We start from the raw sequence: 27,836 nt of genomic DNA, 5'->3' as shown, positions 1-27,836 counted from the left end.
GCTGGTTCAGTGTGGTGTTGTACGTTGAGTAACCAACACTGTTTTGAAGGGGGTTGGGGTAGAGAAAATTCCAGTGGGAAAATGCATGAAGAATACATAAGTTGTCAAATTACAATTATCGTTCAAAACGCAATTCTACTTAAATGCGTGCACATGCAAAATAATTCACACACACACACACACACACATATATATGTGTGTGTGTGTGTGTGTGTGTGTGTGTGTGTGTGTGTGTGTGTGTATTCACACGCGCACAATCACTCTCTCACGCTCACACACACACACATCCCAAACCCATCTCCATGGCTCCACACCCTACCCACCCCCGTCCCCCTCGCCCCACTCTCTCTCCCTCCTCTTCCCAACCTCACACATTCACACACACACACACACACACACGCACAGCGACACAACCCAACCCAACCCAACCCGCCCCCCTCCACACACACACAAAGACAACCCAACCCGCCCTCCACACACACACACACACACACACACAACCCAACACCCCCCCTCCACACACACAACCCAACCCAACCCTACCCCCCTCCACACACACACACACACACACACACACACACTTTCACACCGCCCAGACCAACCTGACACAGCTGCCAGTAGACGAGCCGTGAAGCGGGCATGCACGACGAGTGCAGCCCGAACACGATGACGTCGTGCCCTTTCTTCAGCCACTCCAGTCCCTTCAGCATCAGGGTGACGCTCTTGCCGCAGCCTGGGGGCCCGCTGATGATTGCCAGGGGGGTGGAGTCGGCGAGGAGCAGCTGCTGTGCCGAAGTCAGCGTCAGACGCTTCTCGAATGGACCCCAGCGGATGGTCGCTTCTTGCATCATCTTGGTCGACGTCGTCTGTGGACAATGAGTAAGCGAAGGATGTCTTTCTGTTATTCTTCCTATGTTTTTATTCTTTCTTCCTTTCGCACACACACATTCTATCAATCTATCTGTCTGTCTGTCCGGCTTTCTATCTAACTATCTATAATAATAAGAATAATAATAATATGCAGGCTGATATAGCGCAGTACCCCCATCTTGGATGGGGCTCACCGCGCTTTACAATAAAATACACAAATTTAAGACTAACTGACATAAAATATGTACAAAATCAACAGAGCCTCTGTTTCTGTCTCTCTTTCTCTCCCTCCCTCCCCCGCCCTATATATATATATATATCTGTGTGTGTGTGTGTGTGTGTGTGTGTGCGTGCACGCTCCTTGATTGCACGTGTGTGTATGACTGTGTATACACGAGTATCCTGTCCTTGTATGTGTATGCTTGCGGTGTGTGTGTGTGTGTGTGTGTGTGTGTGTGTTCGCACACGCGATTATATATTCATGTACACACTTTAATAACTTACTCCTAACTTAAGCATTTTAAGTTTATTGTACTTCATTGTAACGTTTGCAGATGCTGAACAGTGAATTTTCTGTACCTTGGTATGGACAATAAACGGACAGCCTCGAGTCCTGACTTTAAAGTAAGTCATGCATAACTTGTGCACCAAAACGTGAAGCTACGGCCTGTTTTGTTTGTTCTTTTCATGCTTAGTTGCTGCCCAGTATGCCCTCTGACATGCAGGACAGCAACATCTCTCCGTGGGCTCGGCACGTGAGGAGTGGCTTCATGCCCCGTGTCCAGTTCAGCCAATAAAAATCAGCTCAACCAAGAAGACATGCGCTTGCGCTTGCGGACACTGTGGTGCAAGGGAGCCAACCAGTTCTTGGGTGTTCAGAAAATGTTTCTTTCACCAACGATCAAGTCTTTTTCGATTATATATATATATATTTTTTTTTTTTTTTTTTTTTTTAATACCAGTAGACTACCTAAAATAGGTTTCTGTGTGCAGTGTTTGTTGCGATTTATCGAAGCCGGAAACCAATGATGAAGACATCGGAAGTTTGAAACTTTGATCCAGATCTGTATTTTGATTGTGGAAAAGAGAAATGCCGATCGACGTGTCAGAAGGTAAAAATAAATAAATAAATAAATAAAATAAAATAAAGTTAAAAGAAAGGAAAAGGATCAATAGGTGCTTTGACATAAGAACCAGTACGCCACTCAACCACCCCACCCCCCTCCCACACCTGCGTTTCCGGTTTAGTTTGCGCTGTTTTTAAATCAGCAGGAATCACATGTGAACAATAAAGATTTCGCCCCATGTCGTTCGATATTTGGAACCTGTCTCCTGAGATTTTCCAAATAAGACGCAACATGACAACGGTTTAAGTAAGCTAAGTGTCCGATCATATTGTTTAAATTTATGACATCATCATAAAACAGTTATGCAGAGGCATACATATTTCGATGTTTTTACAATATAAAGACAAAGTCATAGTAAACATGTTACAACAGGAAAAGTTCATGTACCAATTAGTTTTGGGTCATAATGCATTTTGTCACAGGCTGACTGCACTGTTGTTTTCCGAGCAACTGCACCATTTTACACAGCAGCAATGGGAGGAATTCTCACGATATGATATCTTCACCAATCTACACAGTAGCAATGGCAGCATGGTCACGTCTCGGATGTTCAGCCAGTGTCAAACAAAAAGGATTTCCATTTACCCACTGAGAATGATTACAACAATGAGCACTGTTCCTAGCTGAAGGGTTGGGACGAGGTGGACTCCATCCCCTCGAACAATGAACCTCCTTGTGAAACCAAGACCACAGCACTGAATAGCATGAGCCAGTGGGTTAGGTAGTTACTTAAATCTACCGCGAGAGGAGGGTAGGGGGTAGGGGTGAAGCATGTGCCCACTCGATTTTGTGATTGTGCACATGCTTGTCCGGCTGGAAAGGACCCCCCCCCCCCCCCCCACACACACACACACCCCACCTCACCCCCCAAGACCTTGTGCCTCCCGATTTCGGTGACAATTAAGCAGTTTGTCAGCAGCCGCACACAGTCTGCATATAAAGGAACACGAGCTGTTTAAGTTTATTTTCCGCTGTGTCGACTTCACCGAGATCAGCATTGTCTTCGGCTCATTCAACGCAATACCTGTTTGCCTGTAGTCCAGATCTTTCATTTGTTCAAGGTGAGGGTCTTATCGTTAGGCTTTATTTGTTTCTTTGTTTTCCTTTGAATATTGGTTGGTTGTTTTTGGTTTGTTAAAGTATATGCACGTGATACAACATACAATAACGGAAAATAACAATTGCAACTTTCAACAAATCAACAGTTGCTGTGACAGAAGAGAAGAAAGTTGCCCAATGCAGCTGAATGTGTATGTACATCAGGAACCTACATTATATACAAAGAGCACAGAATTTGGCCCACCACGCATCACGCCATTGTCTTCCGTCTTGAAGAAAAATTTAACATTTAAAAAAAAAAAAACTTTCCATTTTATTTATTTATTCATGTGCTTACTTTTTTCATTTATTCTATTTCTTAGAACTATTTATTATAATTATATACTCATTTGTCTGATGACTTATCTATTTATTTGTATCCCTTTCTTTTTTTCTCAAGGACTAAGCGTGTTGAGTTACGCTGCTGGTCAGGCATCTGCTTAGCAGATGTGGTGTCGCGTATATGGATTTGTCCGAACGCTGTGGCGCCTTCTTGGGTAACTGAACTGAACTAAACTGAGCTGAACTTCTGTCTAATAAATCACAAATCCTACAGCAAATCCAAAACAAATAAATGGAATGTGCAAACACCATACATAAACAGCACTTGATTTTACAAAAAAAATCTAATTCTTCCTTTTTTGTAATTGTTTTCAGTTAATCAAAAGCTGGATGGCTACGATAAAAAGAATATTCAGACACATGTACCGATGCCTTAACACGATGAACTGCTTTGATTTCCGACGAGTTGTTGGTAGATATATTTCTGTTCTAAATGTGCTCCTCAAAATAGTTATAAAACTATTCAATTTTGGGCTGACGCTGTGCACTTTACAGGTGATGCAAGCTGAGTCAGCAGAGACCAGACACCGCCAAGTTAGCGTGTCTGAATCTAGGGAGATGGACAATGTCTTTCAGTTAAGCTATTTTCTACACAAGTTTACTGACTTCTTGGCCTTTCACTCCTTCTGGAGTATAGATCGTTAACAAGACTTCCATATCCCCCTATCCTGTGCCTCTGCCTCTATCTGGCTCCAGGTAAGGCACATCCTGGAGGTCTCATCGCCAGGTGTTTCTAGGTCAGCCTCTCTTTCTCTTCCGTTGGGGATCCCTTGCTAGGGCCCGTCTGGTGATACTTGACACTGGTTTTTGTAGTATGTGCCAGACCCACCCCCCACTATATTCTTTCTTCTTTTTCTTCTTCTGCGTTCACTCGTATGTACACGAGTGGGCTTTTACGTGTATGACCGTTTTTACCCCACCATGTAGGCAGCCATACTCCGTTTTCGGGGGTGTGCATGCTGGGTATGTTCTTGTTTCCATAACCCACCGAACGCTGACATGGATTACAGGATCTTTAACGTGCGTATTTGATTTTCTGCTTGCATATACACACGAAGGGGGTTCATGCACTAGCAGGTCTGCACGTATGTTGACCTGGGAGATCGTAAAAATCTCCACCCTTTACCCACCAGGCACCGTCACCGTGATTCGAACCCGGGACCCTCAGATTGACAGTCCAACGCTTTAACCACTCGGCTACTGCGCCCGTCACTATATTCTTTCAATATCAGTTTTATCTGGCAGTTGTGCCTTCTTCCACAGGTCAATTTTGCTGATCTTGTCTACCCAGTGGATCTGGAATATTCTTCTCAACCAACTGTTGATGAACGTCTTTACTATGCTGAGAAATGTCTTTGTTTTCCTCTGTGTCTCAGCACCATAGTCTATAGCAACACCGGCTGGCTTTGGAACGGGTCTTATCCTGCATCCACTGTCGTTTGGTGGGGCAGCAGAGAAAGGTCCGCCACAAAAACCAGGTCACCTTTCTGCTTCCATGCGGTTATTTAGACTCCGTTTCTTCTCTGTACTGTTGATGTTTTCATAATGCAATCAACGACAAGTAAGAACAGTAATGGAGACAGAAGGAATCCTTGCCTAACACCCAGTAATGACTGACCTGGAACTGTCTGATGAACTGTCCCATGTGAATGACTCTGCAACTCAATCCATCATAGCTGTTCTTCATCATGCTGACCAGCATGGCGGGCACACCATAGTGTCGAAGCAGTTTCCATAGTGTCACTTCAAAGTGCATGCGTAAAATGTGTTTTCTAGTTTCCAATAAATCAATGAGGTTGAAACCCCTGCTGTAGTCACGAAATGCACGACCTGCGAGCACGATGATCAAAGAAAGTCGGGGGTGGCAGGGCTTGGGAAGCACGAGTATACATATCGCATAACCCTTTGGCAAGACAGGCCCAACAGCAGAGTTGTTAAAACATTGAACTATAAAACTGAAGGTGCCTGTCTCTAATCCCGGTCACGGCGCCTGGTATTGTTAGGTAAAGGTTGGAGATTTTTATTTTTATTTTTTTTTACCGATCTCCCAGATAAACAGACGTGCAGACTATGGAATTTTGATTTAAATTTGCATTAGTTCCAAACCATTGTATTATCATTGTATTACTCTTTTTTTTGTCACAACATATTTCTCCGTGTGAAATTCGGGCTGCTCTCCCCAGGGAGAGCGCGTACGTCGCTACAATGAGAGCGCCACCCATTAAAAAAAAAAATTCCTGCCTGCAGCTTTTTTATTTTATTTTTTTTTTTATATAAAATATTTGTTTTCCTATCAAGGTGGACTTTTATACAGAATTTTGCCTGTGACAACCCGTGAAAGTGAGCAACAAAACTTTTTTTGTTGTAATTCTGACTCGGATGAGTAGTGGCAGCTGAGTATAGTGACCATGGCAAAATATACCGCTAAACTCCAATGCCGTCTCGAGAAAAATGACGTCATGTTGCGTAATCATGTCACAGGCAAAATTCTGTAAAAAAAAGAAAAAAAGAAAAGAAAAAAAAGTCCACCTTGATAGGAAAACAAATATTTTTAAAAAAATCATGTAATCATGCTTCAGAGATATTCCCGAAATCATGCACAAAACACTGTCAAGTTGCACCTTTTTTGACTACTCTCGGTGAGTTCCATAGTTATTATTAGAAACACGTGAAATACACATTAATCGCAGACAATCATCATCAATTCTGTACAGAGGACTAAGAAATTGATCTAAATCACTGACGTCACTCAAATCTTCAGTCTGGTCCAACAGTGATTTTGCACAACTTACACCTCCTGAGTTTCCATTGGCTGCAGAACATGAAGTATCATGCTTCTTACATCGCCAAGAGTCACAGTCTTACTAAATTGCATGTATGTGACTGTGAAGCAAAGCCTCTATAAATGGTGGAAGATCAGTCTTCTTCTTCTTCTTCTTCTGTTGTGTAGCCACAATCAACACGTTGATTATTTTGCAACATTTTTTTTTTTTTTTTGGGGGGGGGGGGGGGGGGGGGGGGGGTTCCGCAGACCGGTTGCTTGAAAATTTTTTTTTATACTCCAATCACATTCACACTCTCCCTCCTGCCCTCTAACTGGATCAGAGGGGGCGAGAAGTGACAGGCAGGCATCCTACTGATGGCCCCTGGCACCCCCCGCCGCAGCGCCCTCCCTCCAGCACTCCCCCTACCCACTACTTACCTAAACATTCACTCTCACATTCATACCCGACAATTGCTGTAATTTATCCTGTGGTTTTACCTACTCTTGGAGTTTCGCAGCAGCGAGACTGTCAAGAGTGGCGACCTTGAGGTGAGAGGTGACTCTGCTTTTGAAGCTGCTGGGGGAGTCTGCCTCAACAGTGTTTGCTGGGAGTTCATTCCACTCACGAATGGCACGTGGGAAGAAAGAAAAGAGCCGATACTGCTGTTTATGGTTCACAAGCTGTTCGAATTGTTGGAATTGTTGGTCATGTGATGTCTGGTATGGACACAGTACTGGAGAAAAGACCACCCCCAGTTCTTTGGGATCATTCCACAGGAACATCAATCAACAACTGTACATGTTTTCATTGACACGTTTTCACAGAACCATTTGTTGCGAAGGGTATCAAGGCTGTCGGCAGGACTGCCATTTTAGTAGAAAATATCAGCATGCTCACCAGCACAGATTCCTTTATCAATAGAAGCTTTCCTGCAGAACACTACAGCTTGTTGCTGAAAGATTCTCTTGTAGACCTGCTAGTGCCTGAACACCCTTCGTGTTTATACGCAGGCAGAAGATCATATAGCCTAAGAAAGGCAGAAGATCATATAGTCTAAGAAAGGCAGAAGATCATATAGCCTAAGAAAGTTAAAGAACCGGCCAGTTTTCGGTGGGACATGGAAACATGAACCCCCTCCCCCCTGAAAAAGGAATGACTGCCTAAATGGCGGGGGTAAAAACGTTCATGCACGTAAAAGCCCACTCGTGTATACGAGTGAACGTGTGAATCGCAGCCCACAAACGGAGAAGAAGAACCCTTCGGCAAACACCGTGAACAAACTAAAATCTTGGAACCACACCACCGCTACTATGATCCCCCACCCACCCCCTTTCAACCCCCTCCCCAAAGTTCCCTCGCCCTTCTCCACACATTTCATGAACAACTGCAAATTTGTATTAACCCGGCCGCCAACCACAGCAGGATACAAAGTTCGATCCAAGCATCGAAAAGCAAACAGGTAGAGTTGAGTGTAACGACCTATCGGCGTAACGCCCTTTAGGTCAATAAATATTTGTTCGTGGCTGTGGTCCAAAAAGCAAACAGCTGCGAACGCGTAGATATGGTCAGAGACAAGTAAGCGGCAAGCCTGCCCCATGGATAAAGTTCGTGAGCCAGTCTTCCATCATCTTGACCAACCTTGAATCAAAGTTCCGTGACACACGCACACGCTGATAAACACGTTCATGTGGACACCCACAAGCATAATTTACACACACGTTGTTTTTAAACTGAAACTATTTTCAGCCCTATGAATACGCAAATTATTCCCATATGATAAATCTCAGTGGCATTTTTATAGCGCTTTTCCAGAAAGTACGGTTCAACGCCGCGCAAGACATCTCAGTGAAACAAAACAGATTGGACTATGAGATGAACATTAAACACACTCATTCATGCCACACGGCCGTATTAAACAGCGGCACACACACACACACACACACACACACACATGACGAGACGTCTACGAATTTCATCAGTATTACCACTACTTCTTCTCCTCCTCTTACGTAAGAAGCTGTTGCTGCTGATACTATATTTTGCTGATGCTACTTACTACTTCTACTACCACCGCCACCACAACAGCCACTGCTGCTGCTGCTACAACTGCAACCACAACCACTGCTCCTACTACTGCTACCTGACATGCACATTCCAAAGCAAACTGAAAAGGTACTCGAACACTCGCCACAACATTTGCTACTGTTGACAAACAACGAATCTACCGGTTTTCGTCTACACGGCAGACAAGGTAACTAAATAAACCACGAGTACAAACCTGAATTAAAATCCTTAACGGGTACAGTCCACTCAAAATGAAAACCGTGGGTTTCAGTTGGAATTGATGCAAACGCTGTGTCTCCCCAAAAAACTGTTGAACGTGTATCACTATTGAAAAGAATGCAAGCACACTGACGCACGAACGCGTTTGTCTGCTTATGGCGGAGTAAGTTGTCACACGGTGACCTACTGACCTTGATTCTCATTGGACAGGTGTGAGATCCGGGAGATTTTCCTCCGACCTGGGAGGGGACTTTCCCGGTAGGTCATTATTCTGCGCAGTCTGATTGATGGGTTAAAATTAGATGGTCACGTCACAGACAAGCTTTCGAATTGGAAAGCTGGACTTCTTCAGACGTTATTGTTGAGTGACCAGTGGGTCCGGTGGGTCACGGCATAGACACAAGAATTCCCTAGTGTCTTTGGTCACGGCTCAGTTAACACAACACACTGATGTGGAAAGCAGCTTGTGCGCAGAGGGGTGGGGAAGGAAAGATGGAGGAGGAGTTAGAGGAGGCCGGATTGGCCGCAGCGGGTATGGTACACCAAAATGCGTGCAACTGACCGAATTGCTAGAAGCTGACGCATGTACGGGCAGGCCCCACCACAGGGGTTGTCACTGAATTAACATTATTTACTGTGAAAAAGGTTCGGCAAAGCTAGGTGGCGGCAAGGCCCAATCCTCTCCTCTAACCTACCCCACTGAACTGAAGACAGTAGCCAGGCTATGCATAACGGAACACTATTGGAGTGCCGAAAATCGGAGGAAAGTGATACAACGCCATTCCGGATTCCTGATCACTGCACCAGTTCACACACACACACACACACACACACTGACACACACACAAGGCAGAACATGATGAGAGAGACACTGACGCACGCGTCAGTGCACGTGCTCGTACACACACACACTTACACACACACACACACACCGCAGAGGCACACACACATACTCAGTGGGACACACACACACACACTCACACGCACACATTGACACACACACACACACACACACACACACACACACACACATATATATATATATATATATACACTATATATATATATATATATATATATATATAGAGAGAGAGAGAGAGAGAGAGAGAGAGAGAGAGAAGACACTGCAACTGACACCACAGTGCAGCACTGAACAGCTGGGCCGAAGCGGGGCTGAAGCCGACAAAAGGTCATTAAACTGTCACTGAACTCCACTCACCGCCGAAACCCCCTGTCAGTCGGCTACAACACGTTCCTTATCAACGCCATAAATTATCTGTTCATTTACTTTATTCATACATTTTTTAATCATTATTTTTTTCTTATACAAATATATTAGATTGTTTTTTCAGGCCTTTATCCAATCCACTGTTGATTATGCATCAACCATGTGGGATATTGAAAGCGCGAACGCCTTTGAGCAACTTCTCAGCTTTCACAAACGTGCGGTTAAAATCGTTCTGAACAAAATCTCATCCTTGACAAAATCTGACTACCGCTACACCAAAGACCTCTCTTTTATTCTAATAATGATGATAATCTTATATTGATTGCGTTATGTTTTCACGGATGTGGGCAAACACATGTTTTTGTAATGTATATTTCTTTATAAATCTTATATAACGACATCTCTGTCTTTGTCTCTATCTGTCTTTGTGTCTCTGTCTCTCTCCGTCTCTCTCTTTCAAGCTCTTTTTTCGCTCCCACAACTATTTAAATGGCGTTATTCCTATTACTGTTTTTTGTAACATGTGCATGCTTATTTTAGTTCTTTTTTTGGTGTGTGTGTGTTTGTTTGTTTTTTTGGTGGGGGTGGGAGGAGTGGGGGACATTTCTTTTTCTTTTTCATTTATTGATTAATCATTATCTTTACATATGTTAATTCTCTCCCTCTTTCCCTCTCTCTCTCTGTCCTCTTATATCTCTCTCTTCTTATTCTCTAGTCTATTTTGTGTTGGAAATGTCAAATCACCATTCACTGGCAAGTATCCATGAATATAATAGGCATGCTGTACTGATATAATGATTCCCCCCCCCCTTTGTTTATGTTACTGTTTCCCCGTCGAGGGCTGGATGAAAAAAAAGCATTATTCTGCTTACTCAAGTACCATCAGAAAATAAAACTTATTCAATTCAATTCAATTCTCTCTCTCTCTCAACTTGAGGCCTGACTAAGCGCGTTGGGTTACGCTCCTGGTCAGGCATCTGCTTAACAGATGTGGTTTAGCGTATATGGATTTGTCCGAACGCAGTGACGCCTTCTTGAGTTACTGATACTGCTAAGCGCGTTGGGTTACGCTGCTGGTCAGGCATCTGTTTGGCAGATGTGGTGTAACACATATGGATTTGTCCGAATGCAGTGACTGATGTCCCCTTCACTATGTTACTCATACTGCTACGTGCATGGCGATTCATCTGTGTAACAACAACAAGAACATCAAAAGAGAACAAACAGAAGTCGATTTACGGTCTTTGAATATACAGACAACACAGAATGAGAACTGAAATATATCAGTTTAGAACAACAGGTACGTATGTGTGTTAGAAGAAGATAAAAAAAAAAACACCTGAAAACAAACCCACATGAATCACCTGTTGTCGCCGTATTAAAAACACAAATCTAGACGTGCGAGACACCAGTATGAAATGAACTAAGCAAATAGATATATGGCTGGCTTGTTACATGTTCACAAGGTGGTCGGAACATTGAGATGCAAGCGGTATGCAGATTTGGAAAGAGGAGACCGAAAGTACTGGAAGGGAGATCACTCTGCGTAACAGAACTTTGGTCAGAAAAAAACCCCACAACAGCAGACAGTTGTGGTCTCAGCTTCAGACATATTGGTACGTATTATGATTATTCGTTCTTATAAGCTTTATTCTGTGTGATATTTTTGTTGAGTTTAATTTCATTTTGTATATATGTCTTGATCTTTTCTGTCCAGTTACTAATTTTCTTGAGAACATTTCGTGAACCTCATGCGATCAACCGACCTTGAATACTTACCCGCCTCTCTGTTCATTTGCACACAGTCATAGCATAAAATTTGAATTGATTAAAATTGAAGAATGAGGATGCAATATACTGTTCATTATTACAGGTATTTTTGTCCAATCCATATTTCGATATAAAAAATTAATAACTCCAGCATTTTTTTTTGTCTGTACGTTAGAGGGAAGTAATTTTGAGATCACAACACTGACGTGGTTACTTCCCGTAGTTTGTTTCATTTATTTCGACGCAATTGAACAACAGTTTATTTTTGTTTTCGTTGTAGATATCAACATTTTTGTTTATCTATGGTTATTCGATGCGCTTGTGCATGGTAGGATGTATCATAAACAAATTAAAATGCCAATAATGGTGTACAATTAAAAAAATACGATTTGACACCTTGCTATATTCCTTCATAGTAATGACTATGTATGAAGTACAGTTATTCCTGTGTATTGTGCATTGTTGTATCGTTGTTTTCCCCGTTTGCTTTAAATTATATGCCTCACAAAAAGTAGATACTTTTCGTTCAAGACTGCTCAAATGAATGTGACACTTCTTGAGCCATGGTGTGTGTGTGTTGCGGCAAATATTCAACACTTTCCATGAACAGTTTATTGAAACCAAGCCAAACAAAACACAATGCAACAAATCAAAACAAAAGTTCAATTTATTCTTCATCCCATACTCGTGTCTTTTGATTAAGTTCTGGCATGTTTCTAGCAGAGAAATTGCCTCTTTGCGGATTGCCAAGCAGTAAGCAATTGACAAGACTTGACATGATTTGGTTTGAATTAATCAACAAGCTTTAACTAAGTTTAACCTGTGCCCACACACTGCACTTCAGTTTAATGTGACGGCTGATGAACCACATATATTATCAATAATATCATGAACATTATTTGATCTTTTCTTCTACAGTTCATGTGATTTGATCCTTTCTCCACAGTTCACATGATTTGACATGATTTGATCTTTTCTTCTCAGTGTTTTGCTCCAGAAGCGGAGCCCAGGACAACAGGATGACAGAGGTGGAGACACTGACAGTAGAAATCAACAACGACCAGGGTCTGGCCTGTGTCCATTTTAAGGAGCTGGCATATGATGATTTCGGATCATCAGGTTTGTTGGCTATAAGTTAGTTTGTATACCTTTGGTAAAAGTGCATCTTTACATGCATGTGTAGGAACACACTTATCTGCGCAAGTGTGCACAAGCACACACACACATACACGTACACACACATACATACACGTACATACATGAATGCACACATACATATATACAGACACAAGCAAACACCTGGACTATATGAATCATTATCAGTGGATATTTGGACTTTCTCAGTGAGTGGAAAAAAACAAACACAAAATTGGACTCTGATATTTTGTCAAAAGAATTCCTGATTGTAATAATATGCCAAATGCAAAACTACTTTCCCAAAAAGGAAATTGAGATAAAATCTTGCCAGAGCGAGGAAAAGTCAGAATATGAGCACAGACTGTAGAAGCATTAAAACAGAGAGAACAACTTGCATGAGGGTTCATCCACAGCAGTATTAGCACAGTCACTTGTGCCTGATACACATAAATCTTCTTCATTCGTGGGCTGTGACTCCCACATTCACTCATATACATGAGTGAGGTTTTACGTGTATGACCATTTTTACCCCCGCCATGTTGACAATCATACTCCATTTTCGGGGGGTGCATGCCAGGTATTTTCTTGTTTCCGTAACTCACTGAATGCTGACATGGATCATGGGATCTTTAACATGTGTATTTGATCTTCTGCATGTGAAAACACATGAATGGGGTTCAGGTACTAGCAGGTCTGCACATCTATTGACCTGGGAGATGGGAAAAACCTCTACCTTTTACCCACCAGGCGTCATGACCAGGCTTTGAACCTGGGACCCTCAGACTGAAAGTCCAGCGCTTTAACCACTTGGCTGTTGCGCCACTCTACATACACAAATGAGTCACAGACTCACTCGGTCACAGATATACATAAGTAACATGTGTATGCATGATTTCAGAAACACTACGTCCCCACAAGCTGAGTCGATTGTTCGAGGCGGGACGTGTGATGCCTTTGAAGAAGGGATTTCTGGAGGGTCCGACTGTCATCACCAAAGACTATGGTCTGTTTGTTCTTGGTCTGCACTATACCTTTCACCCAGCCCTCTGGTCTGTCCGCCGTGGCCACACCTTTCCTTTTAAGGTACTGATGTTGTGTTGTGTTGCTTTGTATTTGTGTTGCTGTACTGTGTTGTGTTTGTGTTGCGTAAGTCGTACTGTACTTTGTTATGTTGTACTCTACTGTGCTGTGTTGTGCTGTGTTGTGGTGTGTGCGTGTTGTATTTGTGTTGTGTGAGTCGTACTGTACTTTGTTATGTTGTACTGTACTGTACTGTACTGTACTGTACTGTACTGTACTGTATTGTGTTGTGGTGTGTGTGTGTGTGTGTGTGTGTGTGTGTGTGTGTGTTGTATTTGTGTTGTGTAGTACTGTGTTGTATGTGTTGTACTGTAGTATGTTGTGTTGTATGTTTTGTATACTGTACTGTACTGTACTGTACTGTACTGTGCTGTACTGTATTGTGTTGTATTGTACTGTATTGTGTTGTATGTATTGTTTTCTTTTGTACTGTGTTGTATTCTACTGTAAGTACTCTGTTGTGTTATGTTGTACTGTATGTGGTGTTGTATTGTACTTTGTTGTGTTGTGTTGTATTTGTGTTATGTTGTGTTGTGTTGTAAGGTATGGTATGGTATAGTATGGCATATGGTCTTGTATGGTGTATTACTTTCTGTCACAACAGATTTCTCTGTGAAATTTAGGCTGCTCTCTTGGGGGAGAACATGCCACTACAGTACATTGCCACCCTGTATTGTTTTACTGTCAAAGTGGGTTTTTCCTCAGAATTTTGTGAGTCTTTTTGTCAGAGACAACCCTTTTGTTGCCTTGGGTTCTTTAGTGTGCGTTAGTTGCATGCTGCACACAGGACCTTACTTTCTCACCTCATCCAAAAGACAAGTGTTCAGACCACCACTCAAGGTCTGTTGGAGGGAAGGTGTGTGTGGGGTGGGGGGAGGGGGGGGGGAGAGTAAAAATCCTGTTTTATTATCAAGTGGTGAAAACATCTTTCCAGAAATCATTCTCTATTTCTTCCAAATCTTTCAGTTGCTTTGATAGACAGTTTACCAAAAAAAAAAAAAAATTCTTTTGCTACTAGCTATCTTATGTAAATACCATCTGGGTATAAGGCTCCAATTCATATCTGTTGCATGAAATAATTTCCCAACCCATTGCAGATTTAAACATTTCTGGAATTCTATTACATTAACCATTTTAACTCCTGCTTTCTCATACTCAGCTTCTATTATTTTACGTTTCACCTTTTCAAAGGCACTTCTATTGGAGAATTGTCTTTGCCAAATAAATTTATATAACATGGTATTGATTTGGTTTAGTACTCTTTCTGGGATTTCAGTTGACTGCATTACATATATAAGCTGACTGATTAAAAAGGTCTTTATGATAACAATTTTCCAGTGAATACTTAAATCTCTCTTACTAATTAATTTATCTGAATTTGCATTCTACAAAGTCTATCTTTCCAGTTATCTTCAATGTGTTTTGCCATTTTATCTGTCTGGAAGTTTATTCCCAAAATTTTTATTTTGTCTACCAAAGTAAAGGGAAGATTTTGCTCATTAAGTTGTCTACCCATTCTCAGAGCCTTCGTGTGAAGGTTTGATTTTAATCCTGAAAATATTCAAAAGGCTTAACTATATTGAGGGATTGTACCATATCTTCTCTATTTTTAAGAAATAATGTAGTGTCATCAGCAAATGTTTAATTTTCATATATATATTTTCATCATAAATTCAGGTAAACAGATACCTTCTATGGGGCTATTTCTAATTCTAATAGCAAAGACCTCAACAGCAAGAATAAATGCTAAGGGGGAGAAGGGACAGCCCTGACGTATGCCACTATTTACATCAATTGGTTTAGAATCCACCCACCATGATTAATGCAACTTTGATTTTTATTTATTAAAACTGAAACCCATTTCTGAAAGTTTGTTCCGAAGCCAAATATATCAAAAACATAGAGTATATAGTCTTTAGATATTGAGTCAAAAGCTTTTGCATTGTCTAGTGCTAACAAGTATCCTGCTTTTCCAGTTTTATTAAGGTAGGTGGCTTCATCTTTTCTCAGTTTCCTTAAGGTTTCATGTTCTATGAACCTGTCTGTAGCTTCATTAACATCTGCCACATCAGTCTTCTGTTTGTAAAAGGATTTGTAAAAGTTAATCTGTTCTTGTAGTATTTCCTTCTGGGTAGTCAATATTTCGCCAGAATCAGAATGGAGTCTTGTTATGATCTTTAAAAAAAAATATATTTCTGGCCTTTTCTAAACTTAAGAAATATTTGGTATTTTTCCACCCCTATTCTATCCAATTTACTCTAGCTCTTATTTGTGCACCTCTAGTGTTATTTGTTTGTATGACTTCTAATTTCTGTTGAACATTAAGGTATTCTGTGTGTAGGTTCTTATTCTTAGGGTGATTGCTTATTTGTTCTTCTTGTTCTTTAATCCACCACTGAAGGTGCATGCATTGATTTCTCTTTTCACAAGACATATTTTTACCAAATTTGATACAAAAATTTCTAATTTCTATTTTGCATAATTCCCATCTCTCTATATACTGGTATAATTATCTTCTTCTAATAAGGTGCATAACATGTCATTCATTTTATGCACAAATAACTTATTATATTTGAGTAAGGTAATTATTGTTGAATTTCCAGTAACCAGGACCTCCAACAAATTGTTCATCATTAATATCCAAAACAACTGCTTTGTGGTCGGAAGCTGGGATAACAATATGATCACAGGACACACATGAATTCAGTACATTTTTTTCCAAAACGAGAGAATAGTCTAAGCGACGTGCTATGAAAGGGTTAAAACGATTCCATGTGATGTCTTTTTCTGTAGAATGGTATATTCTCCAAGCGTCAGTTAGGCCTAAAGCATCAATTGTCTGGTTTAAAATTTCTACTTCAAATATATTATGTGGTAGCCCTGATACTATATCTAGTTCGTTACTGAGCACACAGTTAAAATCACCAGTAATCACAAGATTTCTATCACTATATTCACTAAGAGTTCCTATTATGTTCTTGAAAAAAAGTATTTTTTCTGATGAATTGTTAGGTGAATACACACTTACTACTGTTTTTTTGATTATCTCTCTTCATTACAGAAATAGCCAGTATTCTTTCTTTCGATATAATTACCTCCGTTTCCACCTTGAAATATTTAGAAATCAAAATAACTTCTCCCCTGCTTCTGTTTGTGTTTACATTAAACATAATTCTGCCTCCCCATTCTTTTTTCCATAATTCTATTTCTGCTTCTGTTATGTGGGTTTCTTGCAAACAAATAATATCATATTTTCTATTTCTTAACGTTCTATATATTTTCATTTAATCTTATTTTGTAATCCTCTTACATTTAAGGATACAATCAGAAGTTTCTCCATGATGATTGCATACAGACATACATAGTTATGTCATGACCGTTCAAACACAATCCATATACTCATCAGTCCATAACACAAAAGCCAGGTTGAATCCAAAGGAGAGCTGAGATTTGTGGGCATTACCCACACTGGTACACTGTCGCTGACTTGATGTCCATCACGCCTGGGCTGCGTCCCTCTGCTCTCTCTCGGGCTGTGTCTTTCTCTGGACCTGCCAGGCTTGGGAGTCCGGGACCTGCTACATGAGGCATGTTCCCTTGAAGAGAGTATAGTGGACTGACGGACTGCACGATGCCTCCTGTTAACAGGTTCAACAGAGATGTCAGGAGTGGAACATTTTGCATCAGCGGATTTTGAATTGGCCTTCACCGTCTTTTGTGTGTTTGGAGGGGGGGATTGCAGGGCTAGGGGGTAATGATGGCGTTGGGTTGTTTGTCTGTCAGTCTGTTTGTCTTTAAACTGACAGGAGGGATCACCCTTTTTGTGTCCAGTTTGTTTATATTCTCTGCAAACCACATCACTTGTGCACTCAGAAACGTGGTGGTTGGGTTGTAAACAGTGTGAGCAGGTTATTGTTTTTTTGATAGATTTCTATTCCTTGTGATAAATTTTGGCAGAGAATATGTTAACTTTAAGTGCAGTGTCAAGAGGTTTGGTTGGCACTCTGATGTACACAAATCTGTCCAGTCAAGAATCTGATAAGTCTGTTGTCAACATCCTTAGCTCTTTCCATTTTTATCTTTGATCTTAATTTGCAGCCTGCCTGCGCAAGGGAATGTTCTATTTCGGTGTCCACTACTGAAATAGGGATATTGTCTATCCATACTTTTGTTGTTGGTTTCTCCTCACCTGTGTCCGACCGGAGGATAAAGGGGTTGGTATTGCATACCTGGATGGTCGTCTCCCTGAGCCTGAGACCTTTCACCAGTATCTCCGTCCGTGCCTCTCTGGTCGCTGGGTAAATTCTCCAAAGGCCTCTGATATGCTGAGCACCCAGAATGGATCCTTGGCCCGCTGTTCTCTCCACTGCGACACAAATTTCTAAAACTGTCGGTCGGTTATTTTCCAGATTGGGGATGTCTTTCTGTTTTACGAAGATCGGGTTGACTGTCGCGAATGTCTCTGCCATAGTTCAACCGACTGAAATCTCACAGTGCTCAAGTGCTGGTCCAAACAGAAAGGAAAACACTATGAAACAAAACAGTACAGTGAAAAAGGCTGCAGAAGCAAAATGCTATATGCCAATCTCACGACTCAGTTAACGCAGACCAATGCTTCGCACGTCCGCACAGCACAAGCTTCACTCACCAAGTCCCCCCATAACTGTTGAACAATGGTGAATTCATATCAGTGGGGTATCAGTTCGAATTATAACCACTACTTCCTATTAGCATTTGATTGATTTTGCTGACCAAGAGTGATGCAATCCCAAGAAAAAAAAAGAAAAAAAAAAAAAAAAAATGATGATCAACATCCTCACCTCATTTTTATGACAGTGAGATAACAAGTTTGACGAGCGTGCTCATTAGCAGCCTTTAAGGGTGGGAGTCGGGGTTGGGGGATGGGGTTAACGTTTCTCATTGAGTGACTTTAAATCACGTTTCTTACCCGACAGATCGAAACACAACTGCAGGACATTGGCCAGAGCTCAGCAACACTGCAGTCACGGCTGGTGAACACACTGGACAACAGCTCATTATCCACTCTGGACTTCAAGTATGTCTATGTGAATCGACACTCAGGGCAGTCCTCTCCACTGCCCGGCTGGCTGGTGCAGAAGTATCGGTCTGTTCTGAAGGAGAGGCGCCAGCTTCAGCTGTCTAAAGACATGCCTGTAGTAAGGGGATTACTGATATTGGTTTGGTTTTTTGTGTGTGTTTGTTTTGTTTCTGTTCTGTGTGTGTGTGTGTGTGTGTGTGTATGTGTGTGTGTGCGTGTTCACATACAAAAAAAACAACAACAGAATTTGTGTGGCCCTCTCACCCCTCTTACTCCTCTCCACACTCTGGCCTGAAGCCAGAAGTTCACTGCTTTGTAGAATGGCTTTGACATGACCCAATACATTACAATACATTACAGTGCAGTGCAGTGGCTGAACAATACAATACAGCACAGCGTAGAACAGCACAGTACAGAGCAGCATGGTACAGAATGGTACAGTATAGTGCAGTGCAGTGCAGTGCAGTGCAGAGTAGTGGGGTATAGTGCAGTGCAGGTAGTGCAGTGCAGTGCAGTGCGGTACAGTGCAGTGCAGTACAGTACAGTGCAGTACAGTGCAGTTTATTATTTTTTTTGTACGCCTATAGTTGACTTCATCAAGTTTTTGTGCCTTATACATATTATTGTTAGTAGTAATAGTTAATTTTTTATGTATTTATCTATTAATATTATTATTTTATTTTATTTATTTATTATTTAATTTAATTTAATTTAATTAATTTATTTATTTTTCTCAAGGCCTGACTAAGCGCGTTGGGTTACGCTGCTGGTCAGGGATCTGCTTGGCAGATGTGGTGTATCGTATATGGATTTGTCCGAACGCAGTGACGCCTCCTTGAGCTACTGAAACTGAAACTGAAACTGCAGTACAGTACATTACAGTGCAGTGCAGTACAGTATAGCACAGTACAGTGCAGAGCAAAGCAGTACAATACAGTACAGTGCTGTGTAGAGCACCACAGTACATAATGGTACAATATAGTGTTGTGCAGTGCATTACAGTACAGTACAGTACAGTACAGTACAGTACAGTACAATGCAATGCTATTAATTGCGATGGGTGGAAAAACAGATTTCTGATTCTTCCTGATCTTGATGCTATCTTCAGAAACAAATGAAACAAATTGAAGCAGATGACAGGCGCAATAGCCGAGTGTTTAAAGCGTTGGACTTTCAATCTGAGGGTCCTGGGTTTGAATCAAGGTGACGGTGCCTGGTGGGTAAAGGGTAGAGATTTTTCCGATCTCCCAGGTCAACATATGTGCAGACCTGCTAGTGCCTGAACCCCCTTTGTGTGTATACGCACGCAGAAAATCAAATACGCAGATCCTGTAATCCATGTCAGCATTCGGTGGGTTATGGAAACAAGAATATACCCAGCATGCACACCCCCGAAAGCAGAGTATGGCTGCCTACATGGCGGATTAAAAACGGTCATACACGTAAAAGCCGACTCGCGCATATACGAGTGAATGTGGGAGTTGCAGCCCACGAACACAGAAGAAGAAGCAGATGAAATATAGGCCATGAAAATCTCTCCAACCATACCTACCTTGTGAAGGGTGATGTTCAGCATAGATATGTCTGTCTGGTATATTTTGATCTCAGGGGTGTGTGTGTGTGTGTGTGTGTGTGTGTGTGTTGTGTTTGTGTGTGTGTGTGTGTGTGTGTGTGTGTGTGTGTGAAGAATAGACTGTAACATTCTAAACTCTGGTATAATTATCAGACGTATGGTTTCAAACATGTTGTAAACTTGATAGTGCTGACAGGTATATGGTCTCAAACAGATTCTGAACTTGGTGATGATTATCAGGCATATGGTCTGACGCATTCTTAACTCATTTTTATCAGACAGCGTTTTTATTGATTGATATGAATACCGCTCCTATCCTCAATCAGAGACCAAGTTCTTAGTGCTTTACAAAAACAGCTATTTGCACAACAGGCTGTTTACCAGGGTTAGAGGAATCAGACCTGCCTTTAGGTGTTCATCATTCATTTCCCGTCAGTCAGTCAGTCTTTACACACACACACACACACGCACGCACCCTACCCCACACCTGCCCCCCCCCCCCCCCCCCCCCCCCATCCCCCCACCCCCATCCCCCCATCCACACACACAACTTGTGTTTAGTGTAATTTCACGTTTGTATACAGGTGCCAGCGTGGGCGTACATGTACGATGTGCGTGTGTCGGAGAGTGACACAGACCACAATGGCCACACCAACCAGGCTAGTTATATCCGCTTCTGCAGTGACGCCACCCACGCCGCCGTGAAGGAAGGGAGATTACCCAGACTGCAGCCCAGCGCCTGGCACTTTCCACTCCTGGTGAGGTGGTACCAGAATGAACGAACGAACGAACGAACGAATGAATGAATGAATGCATGTGGTTCATTCTGTGGAAGTGTGATCATGTGTTTATGCACATCCGTTTTATTATCTTATATATTTCTTTTTAATTGTTGATTTATCTATCTATCTAACTTATTTATTTATCTATTTATCTATCTGTCTGTTTATCTGTCTCTATCTATCTGTCTGTCTGTCTATCTTGTTTTATGTTTGTTATGTTTGTCTATATAACTGTCTAACTAATGATATATAATTATATCTTTTCTTTTCATACTTCTTTGAACGAGAATGACTGTAATCATTCAGTTATTTGTTGTTGTTTTTTTAAATGGTAACCAGAATCAACAAACAGTATCTTTGATGCAGTTCAGTGGGCAAAATGAGATGTGCTCTAATTTGTCGTTTTTACGTTGATAAACAAAAACTTATGAGGTGCAAATCCACCACATACATTGAGTGCATGTATTCTGAGCACCAGAAAGTGCTAAATGAAATTAACATAATTATATCAACATGAATTAGGAGAGAGATATGATACATATCAGTTGACATCTTTACAGTGATAGGTGTTTTCTGATTAAAAAAAAGAAAAGATAAAAAGTTCAGTTTTGAGTGTGTACATCAGTATGTCTGTCTGTCCATTTTTCTGCCAATTTGTATAACCCCTGTCTCTGTTTCTCTCTGTCTCTCTATCTGTCACTCTTTCTGTTTCTCTCTCTCGCTCTTTCTCTGTGTCTCTCTGTGTGTCTCTCTCCCTCTCTGTTAGCCTATGCCTGTGCTTCCAGCGCCTGCAGTGGAGTTAGCTAACCAACCGATACTCTCTTCCCCATATTCACATTGTTCCAGAAACTGCAAGCGATGCATAGTGGGGAGACATGGATGGGGGACAAGCTGCAGGTGTCGCTGTGGCAACAGGAGGACTGCCGGGACACGATCCGCTACATCATCAGGAGGATGCAGGGGGACGGTGAAGACAAGGTGGTGTTCCATGCCAGTATCGTGTTTGGACAGCAGTCACACTTATGACACCCGCTTCCATCCCTCCCGCCCAAATTTTATTTTATTTTATCTGTTAATTTTTTTGTGCTGTCCCATCATGTGCACCGTTTCTGTGGCGTTAACCCCCACTGCTGCTCATTCCAAGATCCCCCCCCCCCTCCTCCCTTACACAGTGTGACAACACGGTTCCTCTGTCGCAGTCAGGATTCCCGGCCGTGCACTCAGAGAAGCATCATTGTCAAGTCATGAGGAAGCCACACACCAGAGGAGACCCTGCGCAGGAGACCCTGCGCTGCTGCTAAGTCACTTTGCTAGTGTTCAGTACCGCCAGCTCTGATTCATTCATTGTACACAGGACACTTCACCCTCCTACTGTTTCCATACCGGTGACAATAATCGCTTTTACTCATGGGAACAGACTGAGTTAGTGTCATCATCCCCTTATGATCGCTAAATTGGCAGTTGCAGGTGGTGAGTTCTACATGTAGACACAGGCATGCATACATGTGAGAGTTGACCCAGTATTGCCCAGGTCAGCACAAAACACCCACAAATGAAATAATTATGTATTTTCGTGTTATCAGTGTACCACATCTGCTTACATACCCCCCATGCCCCCCCCTGCACCCTCCCCCCCCAACACACACACCCTGAAGCATGTCTTATTTGTGTTCTACCAGACCAGTACAAGTGATATAAATCAGCCACTGAATGAAAGCCAGCTTGAAAGCGCTTTTTGTACTGAGTATGCAGCAAGTTTCCTGGTAACCCTTAACCCATTGGTTACCCCAGGATGGAAATTTCCATCCGTGTCGTTGTAGGAATTTGCTATCATAAAATTAGTAAATTAATGTGAAATTGTCATAACTGGATAAAGTGTTCATTTTCCTTTCAGAAAAGTATTGGTTATATGTACGTTCCTAAAGTAGTTTGCATGCTAGAATTATATATATATAAATCATTACCTTCCATGACCAAAAAAACCCCATCCCTTGACAAATGGTTTGCACTGAGCATAAGATAGGCTTATTTGGCACTGAAAGAGTTAAACTCATTCTGTGAGTAGTTATCTGTCAAGCTTCAGCCACCCACAGCCAGTCATTTTGATGCAACTCCAGCTGCAATTTTTTAATGAAACACAGGACTATCCTGTTCATCACCATATTATTCATTGAACAAGCATCATGGTCGAGGGGAAGCAACTACTTGGTAGTTATGACCATCCATGGATAGATCTATACAAGGTATATTATGTCCAGTAGCATCCACTTGAGGTTACACTGATTCTGAAACAGTGAAGAAAACAACTGAATTATCAGTTTGATTTTGACAGGTTTATAAACACACACACACACACACACACACACACACACATGCACACACACAGAGACATATATCTATATGTATATATATATATATATATATATATATATATATATATATATATATATATATATATATTATTCCTGGCATGTCTTTAAAACTTGTGATTTTAAAGCAGCAAATTTTCGCTGTGTAACAGCTTCTTTGGGCAAGGCCACTTACCCACTACAGTGAAAATTTGCTGCTTTTAAATTACAAGTTTTAAAGACATCTTTTAAAGACATGGTGTAGTCAATATGGATTTGTTTAAACTCAATGATGCCTCCTTGAGAAACTGCAACTGAGTGAAATTTGATGTGTGTAAGAATGATTGATTTATGGCATGGTGACCAAAGTATTTATTTTGTATTGGAAGGTGATGGATTAACGGCTGTGATCTGTTGAATTGTATAACAGAAGGTTTGGGACAGAGTTTCAGCAGGCAATTTGTACATAACATTTGTGGAAGCTAAAGTTATGCAAATGTCTGGTATACTTTCTATCTTTCTGTGTTCAACTCCCACATATGAACAAGTGGGCTCATACATGTATGACATTTTTTACCCCATCATGCATGCAGCCATACTCCAATTTCAGTGATGTGCATGCTGGATATGTTTGTATTTCCATAACCCACCCCAACACTGACACGGATTACTGGATCAATAACATTCGTATTTGATCTTCTGCACGCATTCATATACCCATGGAGGGGATCAAGGCACTAGCAGATCAGCACATGTTGATGTGAGAGACCGGACAAGACCGCTATCCACCTGTAACCCACCTGAAACTGTGACCAGGATTTAAACCCAGGACTGTCAGATTGAAAGTCTAACGCTCAAACCGCTCGGCATCGTGCTGTGCAGTCCACTGGAATACTGACGTCATGATACGCAATTTGATTGGTTGATGGTTGTGCTCATTCATGATGTTTGCAAGGACTGGACTGAGCACAGCCGTGAAACTGCTCTTTTGTGGTCAGCTGGGCTGGAAGCAACATGGTTTGATTTGAATGAGCAGAGCTCAGTGGGCACAACAGCCTAGTGGTTAAAGCGTTCGACTTTCAATCTGAGTGTCCCGGGTTTGAATTTTGGTAATGGTGCCTGGGGGGGGTAAAGGGTGGAGATTTTTCCAGTATCCGAGGTCAATATATGTGCAGACCTGCTAGTGCCTGAACCCCCCTTCATGTGTATCCGCACGCAGAAGACCAAATACGCTCATTAAAGATTCTGTAATCCATGTCAGTATTCAATGTGTTATGGAGACACAAAAATACTCAGCATCCATCAGCCACAACAGATTCACTGGTATGTCCATGTTGCTCGTGTAACGAAAAGAAGAAGCACAGAAAGATGGATATGTTAGGGTTTTTTTTTGTTTTTTTTTATTGTTTTTTATTTTATTTTTTTTATTTATTCATTTTTTACAGTCATCTGTGAAGAACAAGAATGAAAGAAAAAGGTTTTGGTTATGTGATACGTGTATGTTCAAGATGTTGGTGTTTTTTTTGTTTTTTTGTTTGTTTTTTTTTTTTTTTGCACTAGGCAGGGAAATCTTCTTGTTTGTCAGATGGACACACCCCGGTTTGGGCAGAAAATGAAATGGGGGCACTGAGACAAGGGAACATGTGTGTATTTGTTGCTGGCTGCCTCCCCCACTCCCATCCCCTTTCTGTTTCTGTCTCTCTGACATCTCTCTCTCTCTTCTAATCTCACACCCCCTCTCTCTTTCCTTAAGATTTTGTCCCTGTTTCCCTATCTAGCTGTCACCACTGAAATGTGTCTTGGGGAGAGAGACAAAGAGTGAGAGAAAGCATAAATGCCGATATGCACACACATGCATTCACACACACGCAGACATGTATGCACACTCACATACTTACATTACCCATATATACACGTATGCACCATGTATAATAAGTGTGTGTGTGTGTGTGTGTGTGTGGATGCACGTATGTGGGTTCATGACAGAGAGAGAGACAGTGAGAGACTGAATGCGAGAGACAGTATGCACAAGTGCATGTGTGCTAAGAACAATGACGTTTTATAGGTGATTTGGAAATACAATTTCTGGAACCATGCCATGAATAATATAATTTTGTTGAAAATATCCAATTTATGGGTTTGGCAATTCTCTGTTTTTTTGTTGTTGTTAACTTGTGTATTTGGGTTCATTGCATTTACAATTCTGTTGAGACATCGAGTTGAAAATGAATAAAACATTTAATTAGATTTTGTTGAAAACATTCACCATGATCACAGCCACCTCAAAGATTGTGTTTCCAGAACGAAATTAATTGTAATAGATAGCTTGAATGTGGGCAGTGATATTTCCGCTTGTCTCCAATGACCAATCCTAAAAATGAATAATGTGAAGAGGGGGGTACATAGAAAGAGGTTATATTCAGCTTACACTCAAAAATATGATCTCTGGTCTGACAACATCTGAAGGAGGAATAAACTCTTTGTTCATAAAGTGAACAAAGTTGGTCTGTGTATTCATACCAGGTGTGTGTGTGTGTGTGTGTGTGTGTGTGTGTGTGTGTGTGTAAAACATTGGAATTTTCTCAACAACCGCAAGCAGCATAAGAACCAAAGCTTGTAGGATGGTAGGAATGCATAAGGCCTTTCCAGTCATCCCCTTACTGATGATGGTGAGTTAAGCAGGGTGAGGGATCAAAGGTGAAGGTAGTTTTATATGACAAAATAGAAAAAACAACAACAACAACAACCAAAAAACTCAAAAAGAGCTCGTATCTTTCATCCAATTTTCATCAAACCTGATATATATAGTGATTGGCCATACGGACAGCATGATTCCTATTGAAATTCAAGATCAGATAATCAAGGTCAGGGTCACAACATGGCATAGGATAACAGGAAAAGCTTGCAGGTGCAAAAAAAAAAGGTCTTTTTTATTTTATTATTATCTTCTTTAAAAAAAAGTAAATAAATTACTGTGGTCAATCAAGTCGATATTACACATGAGCCTTGAAGACCTTGCTTGTCTTGTCTAAATTTTGATAGCACAGAACAATACTGACTTACTCGACAGCAACATTGGAGAGTGGGGAACGAATAAAGAAAATGAGTGATCCAGAGAGAGAGAGAGAGAGAGAGAATTCAAACTGGAAAGGCCAGTTCGTTATTTGGCAGTGAATGCAGTTTGCATATAATTTGGGTTTCTTTTATTTTTATTTTGTTGTGCCCATCCCAGAGGTGCAATATTGTTTTAAAAAAGATGACTGGAAAGAACTGAATTTTTCCTATTTTTATGCCTAATTTGGTGTCAGCTGACAAAGTATTTGCAGAGAAAATGTCGATGTTAAAGTTTACCAAACACACACACACACACACACACACACACACACACACACAGAGAGACAACCGAACACCGGGTTAAAACGTAGACTCACTTTGTTTACACAAGTGAGTCAAAAACGGAGCGAAAATATGAAAAGAATGCAACGAGGAGAAATCAACACACACAACTGATTAATTTTCTTCTTTATTTCATATGTATTACAAATTATATGACATTAATTATCCGTGCTAAATCTTACAGCGGCGAAACGGTGTGTGTGTGTGTGTGTGTGTGTGTGTGTGTGTGTGTGAAAACAATCAATAAATAAAATCGAAAACGTGAACAATCCATGCAAATACGCATAACCCCACCCCCCTAAACCATATGCCCCAAATTAATATCTTTTCCCCCTATTTATATGTTGCAAATCACATCAAGTTACATGATATCTTATCAGTGCTTAATCATACTGATTCAAATCTTTAATTAAGTTCGCTTACTGTTATCATTAGTATTTCGTTCTAAGGATGTTATATTGTAATCTCATTTATTACACAAAATTTCACCAATTATAAGTTATCTAACACACACACACACACACACACACACACACACACTGCGTGAACAGTTACTTTTCCTTCACCAGTAACCTTTTTTTTTCCCCTCTATGTTTGTCAAATAACACTTACGGTTAAAAGACGCTAAACTGAAGAAGAAGAAGAATACAGCAGCAGCAGCAACAACAACCACCACACACACACACACACACACACACACACACACACACGGGGGAGTATCGACACGGGGGAGTATCGACACGCTCCCGGGTTAGACCACTGACCTTTATTTCACCGTATCTAGTCAGGACCTCTCCGGCTAGCAAAGTGCTTCCCGGGAATAATCCGGACCGGTACAGCTCTAGCCCGTCATTTACCGTTACGTTACTTTGACCCGTGGTCTCAACTCACAGGCTTCGGAAGGTTAGGGCGCTAAGCTCTCTCTTGAAAGATACCAAGGAGGGGGCCTCAGCAACTGACGCTGACAGGGAATTCCAT

General features: G+C 41.3%; 2 protein-coding genes across 2 annotated transcripts in view; one reads left to right on the top strand and one right to left on the bottom strand.

Annotated features, from left to right (window-relative positions):
- Nucleotides 1-8,624, bottom strand: part of LOC143290173 (uncharacterized) — a 21,235-nt gene extending 12,611 nt beyond the window's left edge. Inside the window, exons 1-2 of the mRNA XM_076599484.1 lie at nt 8,481-8,624; nt 603-866 (exon numbers count right to left, since the gene is read on the bottom strand). Coding sequence (XP_076455599.1) covers nt 603-851 — 249 coding nt within the window. The 5' untranslated portion in view covers nt 852-866; nt 8,481-8,624. The remainder of the gene's footprint in view (nt 1-602; nt 867-8,480) is intronic.
- Nucleotides 8,625-11,259: 2,635 nt separating this feature from the next.
- Nucleotides 11,260-25,952, top strand: LOC143290426 (uncharacterized). The gene is made up of 6 exons (XM_076599850.1): nt 11,260-11,329; nt 12,468-12,602; nt 13,519-13,703; nt 18,656-18,877; nt 20,917-21,090; nt 21,961-25,952. The coding sequence occupies exons 2-6, from the start codon at nt 12,503-12,505 to the stop codon at nt 22,138-22,140; spliced, it is 861 nt and encodes a 286-aa protein (XP_076455965.1). The 5' UTR covers nt 11,260-11,329; nt 12,468-12,502; the 3' UTR covers nt 22,141-25,952.
- The last annotated feature ends 1,884 nt before the right edge of the window (nt 25,953-27,836 follow it).

Source organism: Babylonia areolata, chromosome 15 (genome assembly GCF_041734735.1).
Source record: "Babylonia areolata isolate BAREFJ2019XMU chromosome 15, ASM4173473v1, whole genome shotgun sequence".
Taxonomy (NCBI): Eukaryota; Metazoa; Mollusca; class Gastropoda; order Neogastropoda; family Buccinidae; genus Babylonia; species Babylonia areolata.
The sequence above is the reverse complement of the archived record's forward strand: the minus strand, read 5'-3'. Positions and strand labels throughout refer to the sequence as shown.